The 26,115-nt window shown below is 39.1% G+C and overlaps 1 protein-coding gene across 4 annotated transcripts in view; it reads left to right on the top strand.

The window, feature by feature from the left end:
* LOC149261627 (uncharacterized) overlaps window positions 1–26,115 on the top strand; it is a 213,140-nt gene that overhangs the window by 68,601 nt on the left and 118,424 nt on the right. For all 4 annotated transcript variants that reach the window (XR_016258467.1, XR_016258466.1, XM_089422515.1 and 1 more), the window contains exons 2-3: window positions 7,298–7,409; window positions 7,537–7,711. Coding sequence is in view for 2 of the 4 variants with exons in the window: in XM_089422515.1 (XP_089278641.1) it covers window positions 7,298–7,409; window positions 7,537–7,711 (287 nt within the window). In the remaining 2 variants the exon portion in view is untranslated. The remainder of the gene's footprint in view (window positions 1–7,297; window positions 7,410–7,536; window positions 7,712–26,115) is intronic.

Genomic DNA, 26,115 nt, shown 5'->3' with positions numbered 1-26,115 from the left:
GCCATCAATAACAAAGGGGGAGATTTTTGGACACGGATTGTCATTGATGTCAATATGGCAATATTCAAGGAGTAAACAGAGCCACCAGAGGAGCAGATGGAGACGAGAGAAGCAGACAAAGTTATAATATCTCCACTTATCGCAGGCAGCGCTGGGTGAGATTCAAAATGCAAAGGAAAGTGAGAGAGCTCTCCTCAATGTTCATGTTGATAACAAGAAAGTTGTGCTTGGTGCGCTTACATATGGGAAATGCGACCATTTTTTGTTGGATATTATGTTTTCTAAACCTTTCAAGCTTTCACACAGTTGCACCACAGGAAGCGTCTTCTTCATTGGTTATACCACAGTTGTAGAAGAAACAGATGGTGGAATGGGAGGATATGATGACTCAGACTCTGATTCTGATGATGATCGACAAGCTCAGGCTCTGATGCATCGTGTTAAGGAAAATGGCCAAAGAGAAGTGAGGCTTGCCAAGCCTGAGTTAATGAAAGATGGTGCGAAACAAGTGAAGCCTGAACCTGTGATAATTGATAAAGCAGCTGCAAAGGCTAAGCCGGGGGAAAGAAAATCACTTCCTGGCAAGAAACTGGTGGAAAAAGAAGAATTCACTGATGATGAATGTGAGCCGTCGGATCAAAGAGCAGCGGATCCAACGGTCGTCGCACGCGAAAGATGCGCGGACGATAATGCGCGGGAGACATACAGGTAGGCGGTAAGCGGTATTCCCCGCACCGCCTTTGGGCCCAAGGCGGTTTCCGTATATGGCCGTGTGATCCAGTTAATGCGCGACACGTGGCTGAAGTGACGGGCGCGAAACCGTCGCGATCGCGCATTAACGCGTGAGCACTTAACAAAAGCGGGAGGCGCGATCACCGTTAGATCAAGCGGTGAATGTAATCAACGGTGGGAAAGAGAACGACGTTTAATCGTGCGGTAAACATAGCGGAGACCGTCAGATCGTGGGCGATCGACGGTGGAGATCAAGGCGGGGTTAATTACAGAGGTTTCCCACTGTTGTGACAGAGATTCCGCCTCGAATGAATTAACTTGGTTGTACTGCTAGAACAGTTGAGGCGTTGCTGTTAAACCCTTTCTCAAAAAATGTATTGAAGCATTGGATGATATGAATACCGTGTGACCACTAGTCAACCTAATTGTTATCCATCTCGAATCCGAAGTTTTCTGCTGCGACCGTTCAGAAATTTGGGCTTATATCTTTTATTATCAGAAGTCTTTCAAAGGTAGAAAATAGAGACATGTCCGTCGTTTATTAAATTCCTCGGAAGGACAAATAGAAGACAAAGACAGTAATGAGAAGAATTGGTCACAGCGATCAAGGAGGGAAGCTGAAAGATCAAGCGAGGTAGAGGAATCTACAGCGTCCAAGGAGGAAGCCAAAAAGGCGGTGGAAAGTGGAAACACATAAAAATAGAAACACAAGGTGAAGTGTTGCGAGTGTATGCATAATATGTAAGAGAGGAAGCCGAAGAACAAGCAAGAGGCAGGAGAGACCAGAGAAGCAGGAGAACTGGAGAAAGGCAGAAGCTCAACAGGGTTGGGTGCAGAAAACTGCAGCAAAACAGTTGATACTAAGATTGGGTTGGAGCCCAAGAGGTTGGAGCCTCAGAACTGAACAGGACTAAAGTCATTAGGGGTAGGTGCTCCTAAGTGCAGAACCACTGCAAAATAGAGTTGGTGCTCTGGAGGTTGGAGCCTCACTGAAGTCCAAGTTGGAGCTTGGCAACTATCCACAGTCAGATATATATTTATATTGTATTTATTTCATTGTATTGTCTTGAGTTTTTAATAAAAGTATTTATTCCAGCTACTGGTTTTTGTGTTCTATGTATACATATACATATCTATATATGCATTTGGTAATCACTAGAATAAAAATTGTAAGAAATACTGATTCACCCCCCCTCTCAGTATTTCCAACAATTGAAACCAGAGAAACTGTAACAAATGAAGGAAAGGACACCATAGAGAACATCAACTGTGTTGATGTGATTAACAAAGAGGAATTACTCCTAAAGCATGGTGGAGGAAATTGCTTTACAGATATACAGAATTTGGTTGACAGTTCGAGTAATGATGATGGTGAACTTTCATATTTAGTTCTTACTAATCTCAGCACGACAAAGTTACCTAGCAAAGCTATAGGTGCAGGTGGTGAACCAGTTCGAGACTTGTTCAAAATTTGGAAACCAGGAAGATGGATATTCAAGTTTCCACATGCAGTTCACAAGTCTGTATTTCCAGAAATAAAGATGGTGTGGTATGGAAAATCGAGAGTTACATCCAATAGTGTTCTGAAAATACTATTCTCGGAATTCTGTGCAAAATTACAGAATGGAGTTGATACTTTGAAGGACCATTAGCAAAACAGAGTTTGGAATCTTGGAGGTAGCAAGTCATTCAGACTTGTAGCTGTCACATTACTACAAAAAAGTGACAAAACTCATAGACAAGAGTTTGATTTTTTTTCTACATCGGGAGTTTGATGTAGGAGCATCCTGCCCATAGTATGATTGTTCATTTGGTTGATTTAGGGGGTGATGTTTTTATTTATTTTAGGAATCTTGTATAGATTGAGTGAGAAATCTATGTGTGAGGTTTTCAGTTGTGAAATATTCTCAACTATGTGAGAATATCAGGGATAATTGATATGGGTAATCTCGTAGAGATCTTAGGGATTACGAGATCCTCGAATAGGAATTAGTTGAGTGAATTATGGAAAATATCATGGATTTAGTATAATCCATAATTATGTAATTATGCTATAAATGTAAGCCTGCGAGGAGAGTGTGGGGGACAAAGGTTACAGTGTTAGAGAGTTAGAGAGAGCTAAGTAGTGGAGTGAATAGATCAGAGCACGAGATGTTCTGAACATATATGTAAATATTGTTATGAATGAAGAAAGGAGTTTTGTGTTTAAAAGTGGTTTCTGTGTGGTTTTTATTATGTGATTTGATTCTTTAATCGTAGGCTGAATCTTTGTTAAATCCAGGAAATTGTGTGTGAAATTAAACCTTTAGTGGAGTCTTTGTTTGAAAATCGATGGTGTTCACTGGTGAATGCACGCACCTTAACACAAGAAACGGACTTGAAACATTATAAAATCGAGTTGATTGATAAATTCGTGAAGAAACCCGGAAGAAGACCAGGCTCGTCCGATCGACAGATCCCACAGATCTACGGTCATCGCGTGCCAATAAGCGCAGAGGTTCATTCCAAAAACGGACACGATCATTTATAAAACTGAGTTAATAAATCAGTTAATCGTGACTGTCCGCTTGAAAAGCTAAAATCGGACGGTAATCATGTCGAAAAATGCACGGAGTTTGATCTAGATTTCCGACGCGATATGTTATGAACTGTGGTTTAATCCATCGAGTTCCGGATTGATCGTAACCGTTCAATGTGAATGGACGAGATTCGACAGATATCGCTCCGGAAGATGTGTGCCGGTTAATTTAGAATTCGGACCCGAGAAAGTTATGAACTGGCATTTTATTTCCTTTCGGTTCCGTGGGTAAAAGTAAAGGTTTGCCATATATCGGGAAATTTAAATAGTTTTGCTATTTTAGCACAATAGCTTAATTTGGAGTCCACGCAAGAGATCGGGGTGTGATAGTTAATTAAACAGGGGTTTAATTAATTTAATTTACGGGATTTTTTGTTCGATGTAGTTTCGCTGCATCAATAGATGATCTGCCACAGAGTTCAGCTCTCCTAAAATGTGTTTTGTCTCCAACCAATCCAGTTTATGAGCCTCAATTTCTTGGATGATATGGTACAGATGGGGCACAACAATGTCTATTTTGCCACACATCCAGTCAACAACAATCTGAGAATCATTAAAAATCTGCAGTTCACCTCAAAATATTTTTCCACATAATAATGCCCAAAAAGTTGAGAAGTCGGCCTTATTGTTTATTTCACCTCCAGGACAGAAACGGATATGCTTTACCAAATGATTATTTAGATAGAGAACAGCACCTGCGCCGCAGATCTGAGGATTGCCCTGACTGGTGCCATCAAAATAGCCCCATGGCTTGCCTTCCTTCAGCGGGGCATTACCAGAATTCTGATCTTCTTTCGTTTAGCCTCCACTTTATGTGCTTTGACTGTATCTTCAATTACAGCCAAAACAACTTCTGCAGGAAGAAATTTATCTTGAAAAATAGCAACATTTCTGGCCCACCAGATGGAGTGGATCATAGCAGCAGGCATCATGGGGAAAGAAACAACAGACCTATCTGAGATCCATTCCCCAACACATTCCGCAAGAGAATCCTTGCTCCACGATGAAGAAACAGGGGCAAATTTTGCTTTAATCATAGACAAAATCTGTGAAGTATATTGATAGTTTATAAAAAGGGGGGGACCGATTCTTCTTCCCTTCTGCACAGGGAGCAACGATTTGGGCCAATCCAGCCTTGCTTGAGGCCATTGTCCCATGTAAGCAATTTATTGGATAAGGCCAGCCACAGGGCCAGCTTCATTTTCAATGCCCCATTGTGTTTCTACAGAAACTTTACCCACCAGGCTATCTCTCTATTAAAGTAGGATTCGAACTGGGCTTGATATCCCAGGTTGGCAGTGAAATCACCCGATTACGAGTTTTTAGGCCATACTAATCTGTCTTTGTCTTCATCTGATATTTTTATCATAGCCGAAGCAAGGTGGCAGACATAACTTGTCCACTCCACTGATTCTTGATCATTTACACGCAGGTCGATGGTTGATTTCCAACTTCTGATGCCCCATTCATTCATGTATACCCCTATTGCTAGTATCAGCCAAATGAATGTTTTTTCTCAGGTACAACGCTGTATATTCTGTATGAGGAATATATGTATACTATCAATACTGTCAACATCCGTCATGTCACTTGTGGGAATTGAATCTGTGGGTGGGGAGGATTCCTTTCTTTCCTCCCAAGCACCTGGGAATCTGGGATAACCCCAATTGACACACAGATACATGCACACATATATGGAGTTTTATTTTTCACAATTATAAAAATATATTTATATTGTTTGTACTCGCTGTTTTCCTACTGTATCAGAATCCTGGATTTTCAAAAATTTGGCACATCTGTATCTGAATCTGTATCCAGATCTGAATCCTGGTAAGTTAGCCCATCAGCTTAATAATTGGGAGATCAAAGAGAAAGGGACGAGCATTAACGTGGAATGAAAATCAAATTGCGACAGAGATAACCACTTCAAGCAAGTGACAGTCCACAAGGCAGGGCACCAAAACTGCCATATATGTTTTAGAGTGTTGGCTTTTGAGGGCTCTCTATACAATTCATGCATAATTCTGGTATAAATATATGTTGCAAAAGATGAGCAGAAAAGGCAAGCACTTTTCCCTCCTACTGCCATGTGCCTAGGATAATGTTGGAATCTTTAAACTCTGAACAGTTTGAGACTGTGAAAAACTAGGTAGCTTTCATGCCCATTATCATGGTCTTTGTATGCAAGTTGGACAAGCCACATTATAATATGCCTTGTATGTCTATTACAAACTGATGATCTCATGGAATGAAACTTCATGTTTTTAGAATCAGGCAGGAACAAAATGAATGAAATGAAGAAAAATAATCCTCCTCTAGAAGTACCAAGCTCTTCTGTTTTAAATCCCTTTTTAAGCCTTTATTGGCACGAAGGGTCTCTCTTTCAGTCCCCACAGGGGAAGATTTTGTTAATGACACTTGTAATCCATCTATCATATCACTCTCTCCCAAATTGTTACATTTTTGCTGGGTTGCTTGACTTTTTGTTTAGATCATAGCAGCTTCTAGCCTTCTACTGAGTACAAATGGGGAGCAGGCTGTGTGGGAATTAATATTTAGGAGCTAATTGTTTTGAAGCCAAAGCTCATCCATATTCCTACTGCACAGCATATTCTCTATCTTTGCTCTGGGTGTTTTTAGTTTTTAAAATTTAAATGTTCACTTTTGCTTTTGTTGTTAAAAAATTCCTCTAGCTGTTTTCAGTTGCTCTCCTATTTGCTTGCGTATTGTATTTTCCGTTTGATTAAGGCATCTGTTTACAATATGTTTGAGTGTAATGTGGTGAGGCACATTTAAATACTGTGTCAGAGAGGGCTGGAGAACTCGTGCCATGTTTTGGATGCTATTCTTCTTCTTGTAAATGGATATCATATAAACCAACTTCCCATATTATTTTGTCTCCAAGACTAGGATTTTGTACATATTTCAGCCTGTGCTGTTGCAGTTAACTTAGTGCAGGGTGCATAAGTATTTGGAGTAAGGGCAATTTGAGCTGAGTAACTTTTGTTTCTAAAAGCCATTCAGAACCTCTAATCTAGGTGCTTTTCACCTATTTTATTTTTGGTCCTTCAGTTCAAAAAATTAAGATAATTTCAATTACATTATGGTTTTAAGTAAAGAGTTTGATAAATTTCAAATTTGTTTGCCTTGTGAAGGACACCCCGCAGGGCTATGCTGTAATGAACACATTGTTTCTTATTTTTAATAAAGGTTTTGGCTGGGCTTGAATCCTTTATGCTGTCTATCGAATTTATTTATACAGTGAGAAATATTTGATACTGTTGAGTTCTTGAAACATCCAGAGTATCTTATCATTCTTTTATCATTGGGCATATCCCTATATGGAATTTCATTCAAGATTGATAATTATTTCCCCTCCAATGCTTGTGATGACTAATATGAAATGCATTGATCTAATACAATGCAACTATAGTCCATAAAACTACAATTGCATATAATTAAATTGTATGTCGGAAACGACACACATAATCGTCCTTTCATGACTTATTGACCAGTCAGTAAGTAGCACATGAAGCTAATTAAACAGTTCTTCCCTTAAAAGACTTCCTTAAAGATCTTGGCTCTGTTGTTTTAGTATTGCCCCTCCTAAGATTCTATATTTCCTTGGTTCATCCTCCATAAATAGTAAACATTTTTAGAGTGTGTGGGCTTTCTTTAAAAATCAAGGAAAACGTTAATCTTAATGGTTCTCCACGTTTGTGGATGGCATTCCTGGTAACCCATCAGCATAGATTAGTGCTTCTAACCATGGGGGATTTGAACCAGGCACCTGCTGGCTTGTAACTAACCAAATTCCCAGTAACATTGGCAACAGCAGGTTGAGCCAACGCCTTGGGCTTTTGTATTGACTAATACATGTGCAAATATCAGATTGGAAGGGTCATCTGTAGATGATGATTTGTTATAGTGATAGCCATTCTATTAAATGTTGTGGTGTATAACTTTAGCTTTCTAATCTTGGTACAGTTCAAATAAGGAAAAGACCAAAAAAGGAACAGGTGGTGGTTTCACCAAGTTATGTGGTCTTTCTCCAGAGCTACAGTCAGTCCTTGGGGTATCTGAGTTATCCAGAACCCAGGTTAGTAGTGCTTGTGCCAACGTTACTATTGTTTACTTTCCACATAAAAGTATCAGTTTTTCAAAGTATGTTTGATTGTATTTGTTGACTTCTGTTGTTTTGGTTTGGATGAATCATGTATGGCTAGGTTGTGAAGCAACTTTGGGTTTACATTAGGGAAAATGATTTGCAAGATCCACAAAACAGGCGAAAAATCCTGTGTGATGAGAAACTACGCTTGGTGTTCAGAAAAGATTCAGTTGACATGTTTGAGATGAACAAAGTACTTTCAAATCATATTTTGCGGCTAGAAAATGGAAATGGTATGAATCTCCTTCGTTGAAGTTGCGGTTCATGATTATATGACTGTGATATGCAGTTCAGATAATGTTGTTATATACTTGTGTTATCTCCTTATTTCATGGACACAAATGTAGTGATAATGATGCATTTATGCAGAAGACAAACATAGATCTTTTTATATATTTCATAACTGCATTTTGTTAATTTTCTCCCTACCTAATCAGATTAATCATCTTCTCTTGTATTGTGTTTGTGATCTCTCTCCCCCCCCGTCTCTCTTGTATGCACACACAGAGCTCTTTTGAAGTTCAAATTGCCTTTCTCGAAGCACAATTTGCATAGGTGAATGCTTTAAATCTATTTGTAGATTACTTCCAGTCATTGTAATTTCTTTCTAATAATCTTATATCGTGCTACTCTCTCTCTCTCTCTCTCTCTAAAATACATGCATGGAACTTTTCTGAAGTTCAAAATTCAAGGTTAATAAGGTTGTTTTATGGTAGATCCTCTCTCTCTCTCTCTTTCTAAAACACATGCATGACATTTTTCTGAAGTTCAAGGCTCAAGAGCTATGATTAAGAAGGGTGTTTTATTTCATTTACATTAATTATGTTAACACCCTTTCTCCGGGGTGCAAAATTGTCTTCTGTTAAAATTTCAGAATGGAAGCAGATTCTGCACCCTGAAATTCAAACTCTAAAACTAGCAGACTTAAAGCTAAAACTTTGAAATGTGAATGCCAAATTCTACAAACACATGATACTGAAAATACAAACAGCAATTTCGAATCTGAACTTTCAATCATTCATCTGTCTATTAACTTGGTAAAACAGAATTTACAATACCATAAGTTCAAAACCATACCATCTAACTTTGACTTGTACTCAAAACTGGATGTCTTGCACACTTATATTGGCATTTTTTTACAGACTAAGAATGGCTAGAGTACACAAAAATTGAATGAGTGCCAACCCTGTGGTGTGCCTAGGCTAGGAAGACAACCTAACCAATCTTACTGCCTAGTGCCCAGGTAAATAATTAGAAGTCTGCTTAGACCTCACCGTCTAGCTAAAACTGGGACACTTCTAGCTCCTGTGCTGTTGTCCAAAATTAGAACCTGTTCTGACATTTGGAAAACACTTTCTGAATATAATGAAGGCAAACCCTTTCTAAATTGGGACTGAATCTCAACTGAGATAAACTGCACTCTTTAATTCTGGAAAAGCAAAATAATTCTTGAAGGCAAATTTCTAATGAAAGAAAAGCTAAATCTGGTGTTCTCTAAGGCTGGCACATGCGTAAGCCCTCTACCTCTGTATATATATTTGCTGCACCTATCCAACAGACTCTCTATTCTGCGCACAGAAACTGAGGCAAGGAATAACAGGGATGTTGTATGGATTTAACATCAATGCTGCCGAGCTCTCAGCCACAGTATCATCAGTGCTATATGGATCTGCCGAGGGTGCCACACTGAAGATGCTGCTACATGAGAATACCTTGGAGTAATAGATAAAGCTAACAGCTTCCTTAGGTGCACTATAATAAGTTAATATCTGTAATTTATGTCAGGATTAAGTAGAGTGAGCTAGGAGACATGAACTTACTTGAATATTCTATATTTAGTTTGGACTATTTGTAGAAGAGTTCGGTTGTTTATAAACTAATTTTCGTTTGCACCTAGTCATTGTAAATCTCCACTGCATCTGCCATCAACCTTATTATAATGTGAATCTAAGCTGTAGGGAATGCTTTAGGATCTAGATGACAAATCCTCTCTCTCTCCCTCTCTCAAGACATTTATATGGAGCTTTTCTAAAGTTAAAGAGTTGAGAGCTATGATTAATGAGTTTGTTTCAATTTCATTTATGCTGATCATGTTAGCATTTTCTCTAGGTTACAAAATTGCCTTCCTTAACTGTATGAGAATAACTAATTAGTAATTCCATATTTGTAAACTATGACAGGCTTAAGTAGGAAGTTGGGAGACATGAATTTCATTTTTGGGATAATAGCTTCCTTTAAACTCGATTAATAGGCATAAAGTATAGAGCTGTAAATCAAATAACACATGTCGAATGTGTAGACAGCTACAAGTTCAAGCTCAAGTAGAGAACCTATTCTATCCCCTCTTGATAGTTGACAGGTGTGTGGGTAGGATATGCTCCAAGGGTTACATTAATCTAAAAAGAAACCCAAAAACTTGACCTATTGAAAATCCTAACTGCCATACCATGCAAGAAAACTAGGAGCAGGGTGAGAGGGAAACCACAGGCGAAGCGATGCTATAGATCAGGCTACCATGAGTCATTAAACCCATTGTTGCAAATATTGTTTCAAGGAGTATATTGTCAAGGGTGCAGAAATAAAGTAATTTGAAATTATCAATAAATATCGGCAATAATAAACTTGGACTTGAATTTTGAAAATATCAGACAAGCCAACAACCTGAAAAGTTGGAGGGAAGTCAGAAATATCAGGAGAAATTGGAGATATCTGCAGCATCGATCAACCCTCATCTCATGGTAACAAGAGGGCCTAACAATAGATCCGACCACGACAAAATTGTTTGGACAAGTCCAATCCAAGAATGATCCCTTTACAGAGAATGGAAAGGAACAACACAAGGTCTAGAAGTCTTGGGTTTCAAGCTATGGCTGCTGCGAATAGCATACATAAGATGAACTATTAGACATGCTGCTGCAGTGAATAGACATCCAAGCCAAAATAGGTTCCCACAAACCGTCACCATACTTTAGGAAAACAAAATCATTGTTAGACATCTAGCACACAACATAAGGGAACCACACTATGCATCCACATTGTTAGTTTTAAGCCTGTTAAGTAAATAATGCATGTAGATTCTAAACTAAAAACAGAAAGTAAATTATGGCATTTAGACACAATACACAAATATATTTTTACCCTGGAAACCCAACTGGGAAAACCAGCATTCTTAGAGCTTCTCCGCCCCTTTTTTCTCACTACATTTTTGACCATGTACAATGCAATATGTATTGATTTTCGCCTACCTCTGATACCACAATTCCTTGAACGAAATTAGATTACAATAGACGAAAATCTTTTGCCAATAAAAACCATTAGCCAAAAAACCATCTACAAAAAACCATTCCAAAAACCATCAACCAAAAGACCATTGGCTGAAAAAACATGGGCCAAAAAGATTGATCCAAAAGCCTCCTCGATACTATGAAGAACATAGCACATATCCAACATTCTCCTACTTGTTTTTTTCTTTGTATATATGGGGGCACATTATTTATCAGTCAACGATCTAGAGCACAAATGACCATTGCCTCTCTACACCAAGAAAACTTTTAGTGCTCATGGACTTTGTCAATGAATCTGCAACATTTGCAGGTGTCAACGTTCTCTAGTAATACCTTTTTGCTTTCAATGATGTCTCTCACAAAGTGGTACTGCCCATCAATATGCTTTGTTTTGGAGTGATAAGCAAGGTTCGTTGCTAGGAAGATTACAGTTTGATTGTCACAATCTAACCTCAGAGCTTGCTGTTCAAACCCAATCTTTGAATACAATATCAACAACCATACAACCTCTTTTACTTGCATGAGTGACTGCCATGTATTTTCGTGTAAACAAATAACCACTTGTAGGTCTTTTGTGATCGAGATCTTTAGCCTAGTCAACATACAATGCAATGTACCTCTAACACTCTGTCTCGTCTAGGTCTTCCTTGATAATAGATTGCATAATTTGTTGTCCCACACAAATACAATATATATTGATTTTCCACTACTTTGATATCCCAATTCCTTGAAAGAAATTAGATTACAATGGATGAAAAACCTTTTGCCAATAAAAGCCGTTAGATAAAAAACCATCTACCAAAAAACCATTCCAAAAACCATCAACCAAAAAACCATTGGCTGAAAAATCATGGGCCAAGAAGATTGTTCCAAAAGCCTCCTCGATACTATAAAGAATATAACACATATCCAACATTCTCCTACTTGTTTTTTGTGGCTATATGAATAGGGACCTTTATCGATTTACATTCCTTCTTATTAAGCTTGTGCAAATTTGTCTCAACACTTTTTCTCTCATTTAACTGGAGTTTCCTACTTATATGATCTCTCTTAATATCCATCCCCAAGATAAAATTAGCAACATTGAGATCAGTCATGTTGAACTTGGAGGATAGTCGGGATTTCACCTCCTTGATAACCTTCATGTTGTTTCCAACCAACAACATGTCATTACAACACTATATACCCAAAATGGTCACCTCCCTCTTTGCAATATAAACAGTGATCAAACTTGCTTTTCATAATTTCTATGAGTACGTCTGCATCGATCTTTTGGTACCACATCCTAGGAGATTGCTTTAGATCATAAAGGGACTTCTTTAGCTTACACACTAGCTCATTACGCTTTATTGTAAATCCTTTAGGTTGCTTCATGTAGATTTCTTCTTCCAAGTTCTCATGTAGGAAAACTATTTTTGGATCCATTTGCTCTACCTCAAGATCAAACGCTGTAGCAAGAGAGAATAGAAATTTAATGTATATCAATTTTGCCACACGAGAAATAATATCACCAAGGTCAATCCCCTCTACTTGAGAATAACCTTTTGCTACCAGGTGAGCATTATTCTTCTTGATCTTTCTCGTTGCATTTAGTTTCTTTATGAACACCCCTTTGCTACCAACAAGTTTCCTTCCATTAGGCAATCCGTCTAAGTCCCATGGCTTATTTTTCTCCATGGATTCCATTTCTTCTACTATGGCCTTCTTCCAAAGTTTACTCTCTTCAGAATTTATTACCTTTGTGATAGATCTAGGTTCATCATTACTACATGATAAAACAAAAGAAAATTGGATATCAGGTGGATTATACCTTGCAATAGGTCTCCTTGTGTGAACATACCTTCTCAAAGCTAGAGTTTGTGGTTTTACCTTATCATTGGATTTAGATGACTGTACCTCCTTAAATGATTTAGATCTTGCATTCTTTTGTTCAAACTCCACTTTTGTTGGATTTGCTTTTTTTGGTTCATCTTCATTCCTGGAAGTGCTCTCAATTTCTTCGAAGACCACATTTTGACTATACATTATTTTTCCTTGTGATGGGATACCATAGTTTGTAACCGTTTACTCCACCTTTGTAATAGATAAAGTTACATTTCTCTACCTTATTGTACAACTTGCTCCTCTTTCTCTTTGGATCATGCACAAAAGCATTACACCCAAATAATCTGAGCTATGAAATAGATGGTTTCTTGCTAGACCATACCTTATGTGGATTCTTGTCAACTAGTGCTGAAGAGGGTAATCAATTTACTAAATAATAGGCTATGGCAATATCTTCCGCCTAGAATTCTTGTGCTAATCTTGCAACATTGTGCATACTTGTTGCTTTTGCCATTAGCTTCAAGTTCATGCTTTTTGTCACTCCATTTTGCTGAGGTGTGTATAGAGTAGTATTTTGCCATGCCATGCCATACCACATAACTTCCAAAACTTCTCAAATTGTTTGCCACAAAACTCACCTCCAATATCCGTTCTTAGAACTTTTATCGCTTTTCCAGTTTGGTTTTCCACAAGGGATTTGAACTTCTTGAATTTGCTGAAAACCTTTGATTTCTTCTTCAAGAATTACAACCACGTATTCCTCAAGAAATCATCTTTGAATGAAACATAGTACATAGATCTTCATAGTGATGTAAGAGGTATAAGACCAAACACCTCACTATATATCAAATCAAGGATCTCTATTTCCTTGATAGAGCTAGAAAGGAAATTCACTTGATTCTGCTTACGATATAACAATGTTCACAAGAATTAAAATTTGATGCATATTCAGACATACCTTCAACCATATACCTTTGCCTCGTTATAATTGAAGACCCTTCTTTTCGATGTGTCCCAATTTTCAATGGAAAAGCATTGTATTATCTCTAGGGTGAGCAGGAGCTTTGAGTTCTTCATTTTTGCCTTCAAGAACAATAGTATTGTTACCTCTATTAGTTATGGTGCTTCCAAATAGCTTATATATAGTTCTACATTGAGCTCCCCTCATCAACTCCATTACCTCTTGAACCATTTTGACTCTGTTCTTTTCAAATACATGTAGATATGCATCAACCACTTGCGCAAAGATATCAGGTTCCTGGCCAGAGCCAGATTTGGAATGTGAAAAACCCTAGGAAGAGTTCTAATCCTTTTGTCTTTCAAATGCAACTTTGCTCTTTGACATCCTGTGATTTTGGTTGGCCAATTTGTAAAACTTCTAATACCAACTAGATTTATTTTCTCATGACAATTTAAATTATCCCCAACAATTTATATTTTTACCCAAATAAATATTTAATCGCCAGAAAATAAAATCTCTAGTATTTTTAACTTATAGAATTAAATTTATGTAGCGAAAATAAACCAGAGAGATCAGTCACACATCGCACAATAATTCGCCCACATCAATTCTCTGTCATTTAATTATCTGGAAAATTTGGGTTTTTCGACCCATAGAGATACAAGGAAAAATACAAAACCCTAGAACTTGTAACTTGACTCTCCAAAATGAATTCGGAACTCGACCTCTAGGAAATCAACCTCCGGATGAACTCGACCCAAATACTTAGCCAACAACTCGACTTGCGCCCTCCTTGCGTGCCACTGATGTGCACTAGGGAAAAATCGACCCTCCAACAACTCAGTGTCCTTCAGATAAAATCAATCTCCCTCCAACAATTTGGTCCTGCAATCTCCCCCTACACAACCTCCTAGATTCGCCCCAATCCACTCATACTTCCCCTTCTCTGCGCTCTTGGTCTACGAAGCCACTCACACTTAGAGAAGATCACTCTCTGAATGATGACTCAATCACACACTTGTGTCATAACCTCCTCGCTAGGCTCCTTTTATAATCTTCATTAAGTCCAAATACCTAACCCCAATCTCTCGTTTAGAAGAATCTTGGAGATCAATGGTTGAGAATATTTCTAAGTCACTTAAATAATTTAAATTATTTATCCAATGAACCTGTCTCGGCTCCACCATGAACTGGATGAGTGTGTTCATAACAAAACATATATTCGGCCTAGTGATGACCAGATACATCAAGGAGCCTATTAGCGGCATGTACAGTGTAGGATCCACTAATTCACTTTCAGAAGTGCTCAACTTCTTCAGGATAGTGATCATCAGTATAGACTTAGGCCTGCAATCCTCCATCCTACACCTCCTCAAGATCTCAATTGCAAACTTGCCTTGCCTAAGGAAAATCTCTCTTTGTCGTTGCCACACCTCCAATCCCAAAAAGTAGTGCATCAAGCTAATGTTCTTCATATCGAACTTTGAAGTAAGATCCTCCTTGCACATCTCTACGAGCTTCTCTGATCTTGTCAAAAAGAGATCGTCCACATATAGTACCAAGGTGAGTGACTCACCTTCAACAAGTACATAGTATAAGTTGGGATCTGCCTCACTCTCAGTGAAGACCAAACCAACATGATATCCATCGATCCTGGCATACCATGCGCGTGAAGCTTGCTTCAGCCCATAAAGGGCCTCCTTCAACATGTATACATAGGAATCTCTCCCATGCACCTCAAAACCTTGAGGTTGCTCAATATACACCTCCTTAATCACTCTATTGAGGAAAGCAGTCTTCACATCCATCTAATATATCCTCCACTCCATCTCTAAGGCAATGGACGTAACTACTCTAATGGATTTATATTTGGCGACAGGTGCAAATGTCTCCTCTTAGTCCACTCCCTCTTTTTGGGAGAACCCTCTCGCCACAAACCTCACTTTATACTTCTCGATGCTACCATGAATTGCATGTTTGATCTTATAGATCAATTGATAAGTGAGCACAAACTTTCTCTTCGGTCTTGGCACGATGTCCCATACATCATTGGTCATGATGGAGCTATACTCCTCTATCATGGCATCCCTCCAGACTTGCTCATTTATAGCCTGCTCAAAAGTGGAAGGCTCAGATTCGCTTACGTTGCTCGTTAGTGCCAAATAACAGAAAAATTTGGTAGGTGGTCTACTATGCCTGAAGGTGCTACTAGAAGCCTCCACATACTCCTCAACATCCCTCAAGGTCTTCTTGGCCTATCTCGGCCTCCACTTGGTAGAGCTTGAAAGAGTATCCAACTCCTCCAGATCTGCTAACTGTGTGTCCTTACTGCTGGTGTTGCTAGCCCTAGCTCAGCCATAGGAACCTATTGTGCGAATCCTTTATTGCTATTGGCTCCTTCTCATGAGATTTCCTAAGGGTCCTATCCTCATCCAATCTATCATCTGGACTCAAGATCACCTTCCTTTGTCCTGGAATGTAGACTCTGTAGGCCTTTGAGACCTCATTGTAGTCCACAAGTGCGCCCCTCGCAGATAAGGGCTGTACTTTAGTCCTTTTCTCTATAGAAACATGGACATAAATTGGACTCTCGAATATGCGCAAATGACTCATCCAGTTTCACTCCAAGTTTTCCTAGAATAATCATCTGTGAATATTGCAAAGTGTAATGACCCTAGGATCGACATCACAGACATAAAACCACAAATATATGAGTGCACCAAGTATAGTACTCCGTTAGACCTGGTCTCGCTGTGATTATATGCAACTTTGGCGTTGCTTGCCAAGCACACACCCTTTACAGACTCCATCCTGCTCCACTTGGATCTCTAGAAACCCAATGACCATCCTCTGCACCATAGGAAGAGCTCTTTAGTGTAGGTGCCCCATCCTCCTGCGTCAAATCTCACTCTGGCTATCACTCTCATGTATGACAGCCTTCACTGGCTATGGCTATCCTATCAATAGATAGAGTTTCCTCTCCCCTCTACCAATCACCAACTTCTTGCTGAAATTGGTCCCTTTTGGCCTAATAACCACTACACCTTTTGTAAAGCTGAACTCCAGTCCGTGTTCTATGGCCGAAACTAAAAGGAGATTTTTCTCCAAACTCGGTACATATAACACCTTGTTCACCTCCATGATGCCATGTGAGTGCATCTAGAACTCAATAATCCTAATGCCTTGCATTGCACACTTGGCCTTGTCACGAAGCTCAACATGTACATATCTGGGTCCTTTGGTCATGTTGGTGAAGACATCTCGAGATCCCATCATGTGACGAGATGCTCCATTGTCAATGAACCAAACACCTCTCTTGACGTTTCTAGAAATGCAAGATATTAAGGTGAAGTTTTTCCAAAACTTCTCGGCCATTTCCTCCATTTGTGCAGTAGTTGTTGTAACAATCTTTCCCTTGCCCTTAATTTTGTTTGGACACTGATTGGAAAAATGCCCGAACTTATGACAATTAAAGGACTTGACTTTCCTCATGTTCTTTTCCTTCTTGTTCTGTGAAGATCCTCCTCCACCCTGGTTCTGCTTGGCCTTCGCTTTGCCCTCTTTTTCTTGTGCAATAAGAGCAAGCTCATCTTTTTCTTCGTTGCCCTTTCATTGTCCTCTAATCAATGAGTTTGCCTAGATCACCTTCTAGGTGAAGTCATCCCATAACTGGCTCCAATCAGGAAGTTGTTGATGAGAAAGACTCCCATCCACAAAAGTGGGCCAGTGCTTTACGCACCCCTTCAAAGCAACTTCAACCATCTTTGAATCATGCACAGTTTCCTCAACAACTACAAGCTTATCACAAGCTTGCTAGACCCTCGTGAGATAAGATGTCAAGGTCTCAGATTTGTTCATTTAATGCTGTTTAACTTTTCCTGCAACACCATTTTTCTGTTCTCATTTGTACTCTGATAAAGACTTGTTAGAGCTATCCACATTTGTCTCCCTGTGTCCTTCCCTGATATGTGAGGAATTATATGATCCCTCGTACCATCCAAAATTATGTAGCTTGCTTTCATGTCTTTGAGCTTATGCTCCACTACAAGATTTGGATACGAAGGAACCTGCACATCTCTGCTTACTAGGTCCCAAAGACCATTCATCTTCAGATTCATGGTAATTCACTCCTAGGAACTGAAATTTGATACGTTGCCCATTCTGTCTTCATATCTCAAACTACTCAATGATGCCATCTCCACAAGTTGATCACGACCACAAAACCCAATTGCAAAATTTTCAGAGATAATTCTACTGCCACAAAAGGGAAACTTGTTGCTGCAAACCCTTGTGATGTCATGTCTTTCTCTCAGAGTCTTCTAGATTGCTCTGATACCATGTTAAATTTCTAATACCAACCAAATTTACGTTTCACAACAATTCAATTTAACCCCAACAATTTATTTATTTACGCAAATAAATACTAAATCACTGAAAAATAAAATCATTGGTATTTTTAACTTATGGAATTAAATATATGCAGTGGAAATAAACCAGAGAGATCAATCACATAGTGCAAAATAATTCACCCACAACAATTCTTCGTCATTTAATTAGCTGGAAAATATGGGTTTCTCGACCCACAAAGATATGAGGAAAAATACGAAATCCACGAAACTTGTAACTTGACTCTCCAGAATGAATTCGGCCCAAGGAACTCAGCCTCCTACTGAAATCGCCTTGGAGAACTTGGCCCAAATACTTAGCCAACAACTCGACTTGCGCCCTTCTTGCATGCCACTAATGTGCACTAGGGAAAACTAGACCCTCCAACAACTTGGTCTCCTCCAGATAAAATCAATCTCCCTTCAACAATTTGGCCCTACAATCTCCTTCTACTTGACATCTTGGATTCGCCCCAATCCACTTTCACTTCTCCTTCTTTGCGCTCCTAGTCCCTAGAGCTACTCACACTCCGAGAAAATTGCTTTCTTTGGATGATGACTCAATGACACACTTGTGCCTTTACCTCCTCGGTAGGCTCTCTTTATAATCTTCATTAAGTCCAAATCCCTAACCCCAATCTCCCTTTTAGAATCATCTTGGAGATCAACAATGAAGATTTCCTTGGAAAATGACTCAATAGTCCACAATAATTAATTGACTTTAATTATTGTACATTTCCCAAGCTAGACTTAGGAAAGAAGATATAAATCACTTATTCCGCCAAGCAAACACCTAGAAGAGGCAAATAATGTCTTCCACATGCTAAGACACCAAGCCTATGCAAAAGACCTTTCAAAGCTACAACTCACATCAACATAATCACTATCACTCCTTTCATACTCGCAAAACCCCTCCTAATAAGGAGTCATATGAAGAGAGGCACCTAAATTTATGAACCATATTTCAGTTTTTGATTGTGTACTTGTAGAAGCCAAACACACATCCCCTCCTTGTTTTGAGGACTTCCCTTGCGTAGATGTAGTATCATGTGGCCCTTTACCTCTCTCAACACTTTTTGATCTATAGTTATTCTTAAATTGCCCTACTTTTCCACATTTCCGACATAATTTCTTTAAAGGTTCACATGGAGATTTAGGTCTCCCTCTTGTAAATTGATTTCTTCTTTCTTTGAAACGACCACTTATCATTAGGGCATCATTACTATGCTCCCCCATAGATTTTCTTTTCGTTTCCTTTGATAACAAGGATGTAACTACATCCTAAAACTTTAATCCATACCTTTGATTGGTACTACCTATTGTTACAACCAAGTTATCCCAAGAATCTTGTAGAGAACATAATAATGTAATGCACGTGTCTTCTTCCTCCAATTTAATATCAATGGAAATAAGTTGACTTAATAGCATGTTGAAAGCATTCAGATGCTCTGTCATAGAGTTGCCATCTTCCATCGTAAGTTGAAATAACCTCTTTTGCAAAAACAACTTATTTACTAGGGACTTCAACCGATATAAGTTTTCTAACTATTCCTACTACTTTACAATGTCTTCTCCATATAAGATAAGATAATTATATTAATGTCCTATTAATGACAACAAAAGTACATCATTGGGATTTCCTAGTACAATGATGTCAATTCAAAGTAGGAGGACTAGAATGTCTCCTATATAAAGAACAATAAGTAACATATAAACATGAAGTGTATATGCTAACATGGAAAACTATCGTATCCAAAATTCCAAAATTCGAAATGTGGGCAGCCATAATGGGAAGGCGATGTACAGAGGGAAATGATCTATGGATTGGATCCTAGTCCACTTGATCGATCTCTCCTAACATCTGACGCCAAAAGAAGAATAGTCAAGATAGAAAGATGCCACACAGAAGAATTAGGGGAAGATCTAGACCCTCTATTGCATTGCTCCCTAGAAGATGTAATAATTGTTGATGTCTAGGTGATTTCAACTACTTGCTGGTAAGGGATATGGTTTAGTAACGTCACTGAGGTCTATGGGAACTGAGAAGGGTCCCTCTAGTCAGCATTGATTTGGAGTTTGAAGCAACGTTGTCAAGAGCCAGTGTTTTGGGTGCCCCTAGCTAATGGGAGCACTGTAAAGGAGGTAATTTGGTGGATGGGATCTGGCTTAGGAGGAGGTTATAGTGTACAAGCACAAAGTCTGATGGCCTCTTGCATGCAAAGGCATCTTAGTCCAAGTACTAGAAGAAATTGGATAGTTTTGGATCCACCTGGACAAGCTATCAAATCTCCCATGCATCTCATAATAAATGGGATAACAAAAGATGAAGTGCTCCTTTGCCTCGATCTCTCAGAGATAACACAACTGGTAGATCTTGTTCGACTAGTCTATTTATTGGTCCATCTCAATCCGACATCTATGGGAACCAACTCTAAACGGTCCGAAGAGGATTCAAAGGGCATGCATCCAATGACAAAGTGCGTAATGGGGTTGAACAATGAGTTTGTTCCTCATCATCATGAAGTGCTCAACATAGAAGGTCATCTTCAGATGTAACTGATCTTGAGGGTTTATCCAAATGGCCTATAGATATCACATGTAGATGTCTTTACAGTTGGTTGTATGCATCTTTTATTTGGTTGGTAAGAGGTTGGTAGGTGCACACAAGGAATAACTAAATGGAGGAAGTTGTTCAAATGTAAGACCAACTCAAGCAAGAATATCTGAGACTCCAGTGTACCAACATTGAGGTCAAGTTGTAGGAATAACTGTTGCAATAGAATCTAATGAACGATAGGCCAGTTATGGATACTAGTCATGCCCCTTCGCTATATCAACAAAGCTCTGAACACAATGGAGAGGGGAATGAGGCTAAACACTGTCTCAAGTCGGAAGTGGCGAGCCTAGACTTTGCGAGGATGATGTGATGAGGAATTGTTTTTTTTGCACCCAATGAAGTGACGAAGGAGGTTGGTTTGTGCTCTCTCTACTAAGGATCAATTGTGCTTTATCGAATCAGGTTCCCAAACCTCCAACACATATAGAAAGGTGGGCTGAACAAGAGTGTGAATGAGCGACATCTTGGACAGTATGTCCTAAACATGGTTTTGGAAACATTGTAGGGCCAAGGATCTATAACCCTTGTTGATTCGAGGTTGAATTGCATGTCACAAATTGAAGCGAAGACCCCCAAATAAGTATGTGTTTTGGTGATCTTGATGTCCTCACCCTTGAAGAAGAAGTAGTTATTAGAGAGTTTTTTTTTCTATGCAATGAATATCTTGACCTTGGTTTTACCCAAGTTTATCGTCAATTGGCAAAGATCACATAAAAGCGACAACAAATCTAACTTTCGCTGTAATATGTTTGGGGATGAGGCTAGAAGGACCACATCATCCACAAACATGAAGATATAAACCAAAACATCATGTAGAATGCAACCACCACCATCCTGGATGTGTTCCATCAAGGACTCTAGCTCATTAATGTAGATCCCAAATAATGTGCGAGATAGGAGGCAACCTTGTTTAACCCCATTAGTTCTTTTGGTGAAATCTGATAGGTTGTGTACTGTGTGCATGTGACCAAGGATCAACTTGTATAGACACATGATGGCCAACAATAGGGTCTTTGAGATGTCAATGTCACTGAGTCTTTGGAATAAAGCCTCCCTAGGGATAGAATCAACAACTTTTTGAAAGTCCACAAAACAACAATGAACTTTCGAAGAGTAATGGTGTGCTTCCTCATTGATGGCCCTAAGTGTAAGGATATGATCGATAGTTTGGTGCTCATATCGAAATCCAACATATCATCTAGCTCTAAGATGTCGTCTAACATAAAGCTTCAAGAATGTGTGGCCCACCATGATTGTCCTCTAGTTATTGGGATTAGAGCTAGGACTTGGTTTGGGTATCGGGAGAATGATGTGATGTGACCATGTTAATGGAAAATCTATACATGGTTGAAGAGATTAGCCAAATAAGGAACTAGAGGACGAAGATCGTTCTTAAAAGAACCGTACTTGGAAACCATCCTCTTTTGCTGCGCTGTTGCTATTCATCACCCAAACAACCTCTCTAATGTCCCTATGTGAGAATAGGAAGCATCAAGCGGGAGGAGATGTAAGTTGAATATGGGGATACCCAGGTATATCAAAATCGAGGAAGGACCAAACCTAGATGCAACAATGAGGTGGATTGCCATTGCCACCTCAACAATCCTCCTCCTACTCTTTAGTGGAATTTCGCTATAAAGGAGGCTTCCTAATTTTCACTTAAAGGATATTCCTAAGTTAATTGGCTTAAGATGATATGAATCAAAGGCTATTTAAGGTACTTCATGAATGGACAAGAGCACAATTCTCTTTGTGTAGGAACAACATACTATATACAAAGCCTTAGAGAGGCACTTGACACTTAGGGGTTCAAGATGTAGATCAATAAATACTCGTGTCTAGGCATACAAGCACCAAGAAAAGTTTTGCAAAATGATGTAATCAACAAAAAGGAGAGAGAAAACCGTCAATTTAAGCCCCAAGCTAAAACCTGAGCCAAAATTAGGGTTTTTCTTGGGCAAAAGTTGCTTAGGGAAGATGCTATCAACCCTATTAGGGCAAATGCAATTGTGACATATGGTAGATTTTGAGTGCAAACTTCAAAGGATCATTCAAGGTGAATTCAAGCTATGAGAGCCTCAACATCCATCTAAAGTGTGCTCTAATTGAACTTTTGGCCATATGCCCTAGCCCTAGCAGCTTGTCTTAAAGGGCTTAGAAAGATAAAGGAAAGAATGAAGTTTTTATGATTTTTGACCACCATAAAGATTCTTAGTGCCTAGATTAGAAAGATAAACAAAAAGGAAGGAATGAGGTTTCTATGATTTTTGACCACTACGAGGATTCTCAGTGCCTTTTCCTACTTGGGTGATCGAGTCTTTAGGGCTAAATTTAAGAGAAATCAAATTTATGCTTGGAGCAATGAGGAAAGCCTTATTTTTCACTTGATAAACCCTAGTTTGTTTTATTATTATATGAGGGGAGAAATTAAGTAGAGGAAAGCTCTCTAGGAGGTCCTTTATGGCATTCAAGAAAAACAAATTTAACATGCAATGATCAAGCAAGACTTTCCATAAAAGATTTGCATTTTGACATGGAATAATAGAAAAACCCTAGCAATAATTCATCACATGGAAAACGATTAAAAATATGATATTACACTTCAATTTTTCCAAGAAATAGTCTTCAATCCCAAAAAGACATCTCCAAGACACAAGTCATTCTCCAAGAGCAATAGTTCCAAAAATGTCACATCCCCACAAGTAACGAGTTACATCTAGGCTAAGTTGAGCTCCCTCAAGGCAGTCGAAATCCACAAGTGATGATCAGAATGAATGGAGTGATCCTCTATTTCTATGAGGCCAATCACATTTGTTAATTCATCTAACAAGCTTAATTTTGAGTAAACCTGAAGTAAATGGGTTACAAGCCAATCCAATAGCTTAGTACAACAAAATAAGCCACTAATTGACCACACATGTGAGCCAAAAATCCTCTCCAAGCATGACGTTATGGCCTTTTAGGGCTAGTAAGGCTCCAAGAGTGCTTGATGAGGGCTAAATGCATCTCCAATCACCATAATCAACCATGAATTGAGGAAGAGTCCTCAAATATGGGCGCTCTGTGTCATCTCCATGGGTGCCATCAAGACAACATGGTGCAATATTTTTCTAGTGTTGGGGCTCCATGAGGTGGTACAAGCCCTCCTTAATCATTTAAGGGACCATCATCATCATTTGGACTTTGGATCAAGGCATGCCCATCAAAGTGTCAAGGCCAGCCTGAGGGCACGCTGGGTCTGCTGAGTACATCATCAAGAATCTCCAACACTAGGCAAAGTGAGCTCAATGTTTCATCATCTAGGGATGCTTAAAGGTGTCGATCAATTGTCAGTATCATCAAAGTGCCCAACACTCTGTTGTGGAAGGGCGACTTTGCATTTGTAAGGTCATCATTGCTCTTTGAAAGTGTAGTACGACCTAGGCATCATGTAGAGTAGGCAAGGAATGAGTGTGCCATCAAGGCCTCTACTACTTTGTGAAGAACCACATGGAAAAACCATCTCAAACTCAAGTGAAAGCAACCACTCATTAGAGACAATGACCATGTATACATCATAATGGATCATACTTAATTGTTAAGGGCATAGTAAAACTTCAAAGTAGCATCACCTTCAAATATCTAACTATACAAAGTCATGTAAAAGTGTTCCCTACCTTGTTAGAGGTGGATAGGTAGTCAACCCTATTAGGTGCTTCTAACCCTAAAAGGGGAGGTGACATTTCCAAGGTGAACCCTTCAATTCATAGGTGTTAGTGACTATAATGGCAACAAATGGAAGACTTCATGGCTAAGTGCCATGGCCATGGGACTAGCTAGTGGGGGTCCACATCTTGAGTGTATAGATGTATGGAGGGAGCAATCATGGAGACATGAGTTGCCCCTCTCCTCGGCTTGCGCCTTTTACTTCTCTTTGATAAAGCTTTGATGTGGAGTGTAGCTCAAGTGTCCATGCTTGCTTTTCATTATATAGTGTTTATTTACTCCTTTAAGGTGAGTCGGTTTCTCGCTCATCATGGTTGGGACATGCAAGGGTTCCTTATGATATGATGGAACATCTAGTGCTCATGAACCGGGTGATGGCTAATGACGGGGTAGGGGTCATGCATGGCTTTTTCCCACACACTAATTATGTCATGGCCATCATTTGCATTTTAACTTTTCTTTTTCTTTTGTTGTGGCCATCTTATGGTTTTATCTTTCTTGTGGCGACATCAATCTCCAGGGCAAAATTTTCTGGCCTTGAGTCAAGGATGTGGATATGAACCAATGATAGCAAAACCGAAGGATGGATGTGAGATTAAGGGAATGGTGAAGAGTGATATGGAATGGTTATGGAGACCCTACTTCAATCCAAGTTTCTCAAGTAGTGCCCCTCCTATAACCTGTTACCTGAAGGCCTAAAGGGAGGCCCCACTGGACTAGGGCTAAAGACTACCCCACCTAGTAAGGTAAGATAACAAAATTACAGTGAAGATCTGCCAGTCATCTAGATAACCCCTTTATCCATGTGAGAATGCCCAAAACATTAACTAAAAGCACTTGATTGCAAAATGGTAAAGTACTTGCCAAGTTGTGACCCGCATTCCTTCAAGAGGAATGTCGGATGGTGAGAGGTGCATGATCGGTGCAAATGGTAGAGGAATGTGGCATGTCATCATAACTGAGTAATGTATAGGGTTGCTAGTTGGCTTGCTATCCTAGATAGGAGGGTTTTTTCTCCTATGGGGTTACCCACTTTTGGTGGGTAACAGGGACCACTGCAACAATGATCTCTAAGGGAGCACACTTGTAGAGTCCATCATTGCCCTTGGGGGATGATTTTAGTAAAGTTAAATCCACACTCTAAACATTGCATGATTATTTGGAAGAATCACTGAAGAGAGAGCATCTACTAAAGCATTTCTAAAGGTTGGATTTTCAAGAGTTCATAATAAATTCCATTGCAGATGTAGGATATTGTACTTGCCTACTCCTTGTGTGTCATGTGTACAACGTATTGAATGCTCAAGACACCAACAATGTTTAAAAAACTTCAAAAATAATATGCGGTTAGTGCGGTGTCAATAAATGCGTTATAAATGTTTGATGTAGTTATTGTTTTCCGAATGGTAAAATCTTTTACATCTTTAAATCTATATTTTATTTTTAAAATTTTAGTGTACACACTCTGATTATATTTTCTTTCCAAGGAAATTATCTCACCTCACCCTTAAGCTTCTTCCCTATAATTTCTCAATGAATCGGGATTGATTACTAGTTGTATAACCCGCTAGTAACAGGAAAGGATCTATACCCCTCTTTTAGCAGGGGTACTTGTATATCTATTGCAACAACAGTCAATTCTGAAGTCAACGCAGGTCAAACAACCCATAATTTCTCGATTTTTGTGCCCAGATATGCGGCCTAGAAAAACCGAATCTTTGACCCCAAAAATGCAGTCAAACTTAGTCGGAAAGTCCTTGGTCAATGCTGGTCAAAGCTGTTCCAGAACTCTGATATTTCGGCTTGTAATTCTGCCTAGAAACACGTCCTCCTTGCCACGTGTGGGAGAGAGAAGCTGCCC

The sequence above is a fragment of the Pinus tabuliformis genome, chromosome 6 (assembly GCF_031772625.1).
Source record: "Pinus tabuliformis cultivar Carrire ecotype Pingquan chromosome 6, CPIR1, whole genome shotgun sequence".
NCBI classification, from domain to species: domain Eukaryota; kingdom Viridiplantae; phylum Streptophyta; class Pinopsida; order Pinales; family Pinaceae; genus Pinus; species Pinus tabuliformis.
Note: the sequence above shows the minus strand (reverse complement) of the source record. Positions and strands in the feature narration are given on the sequence as shown.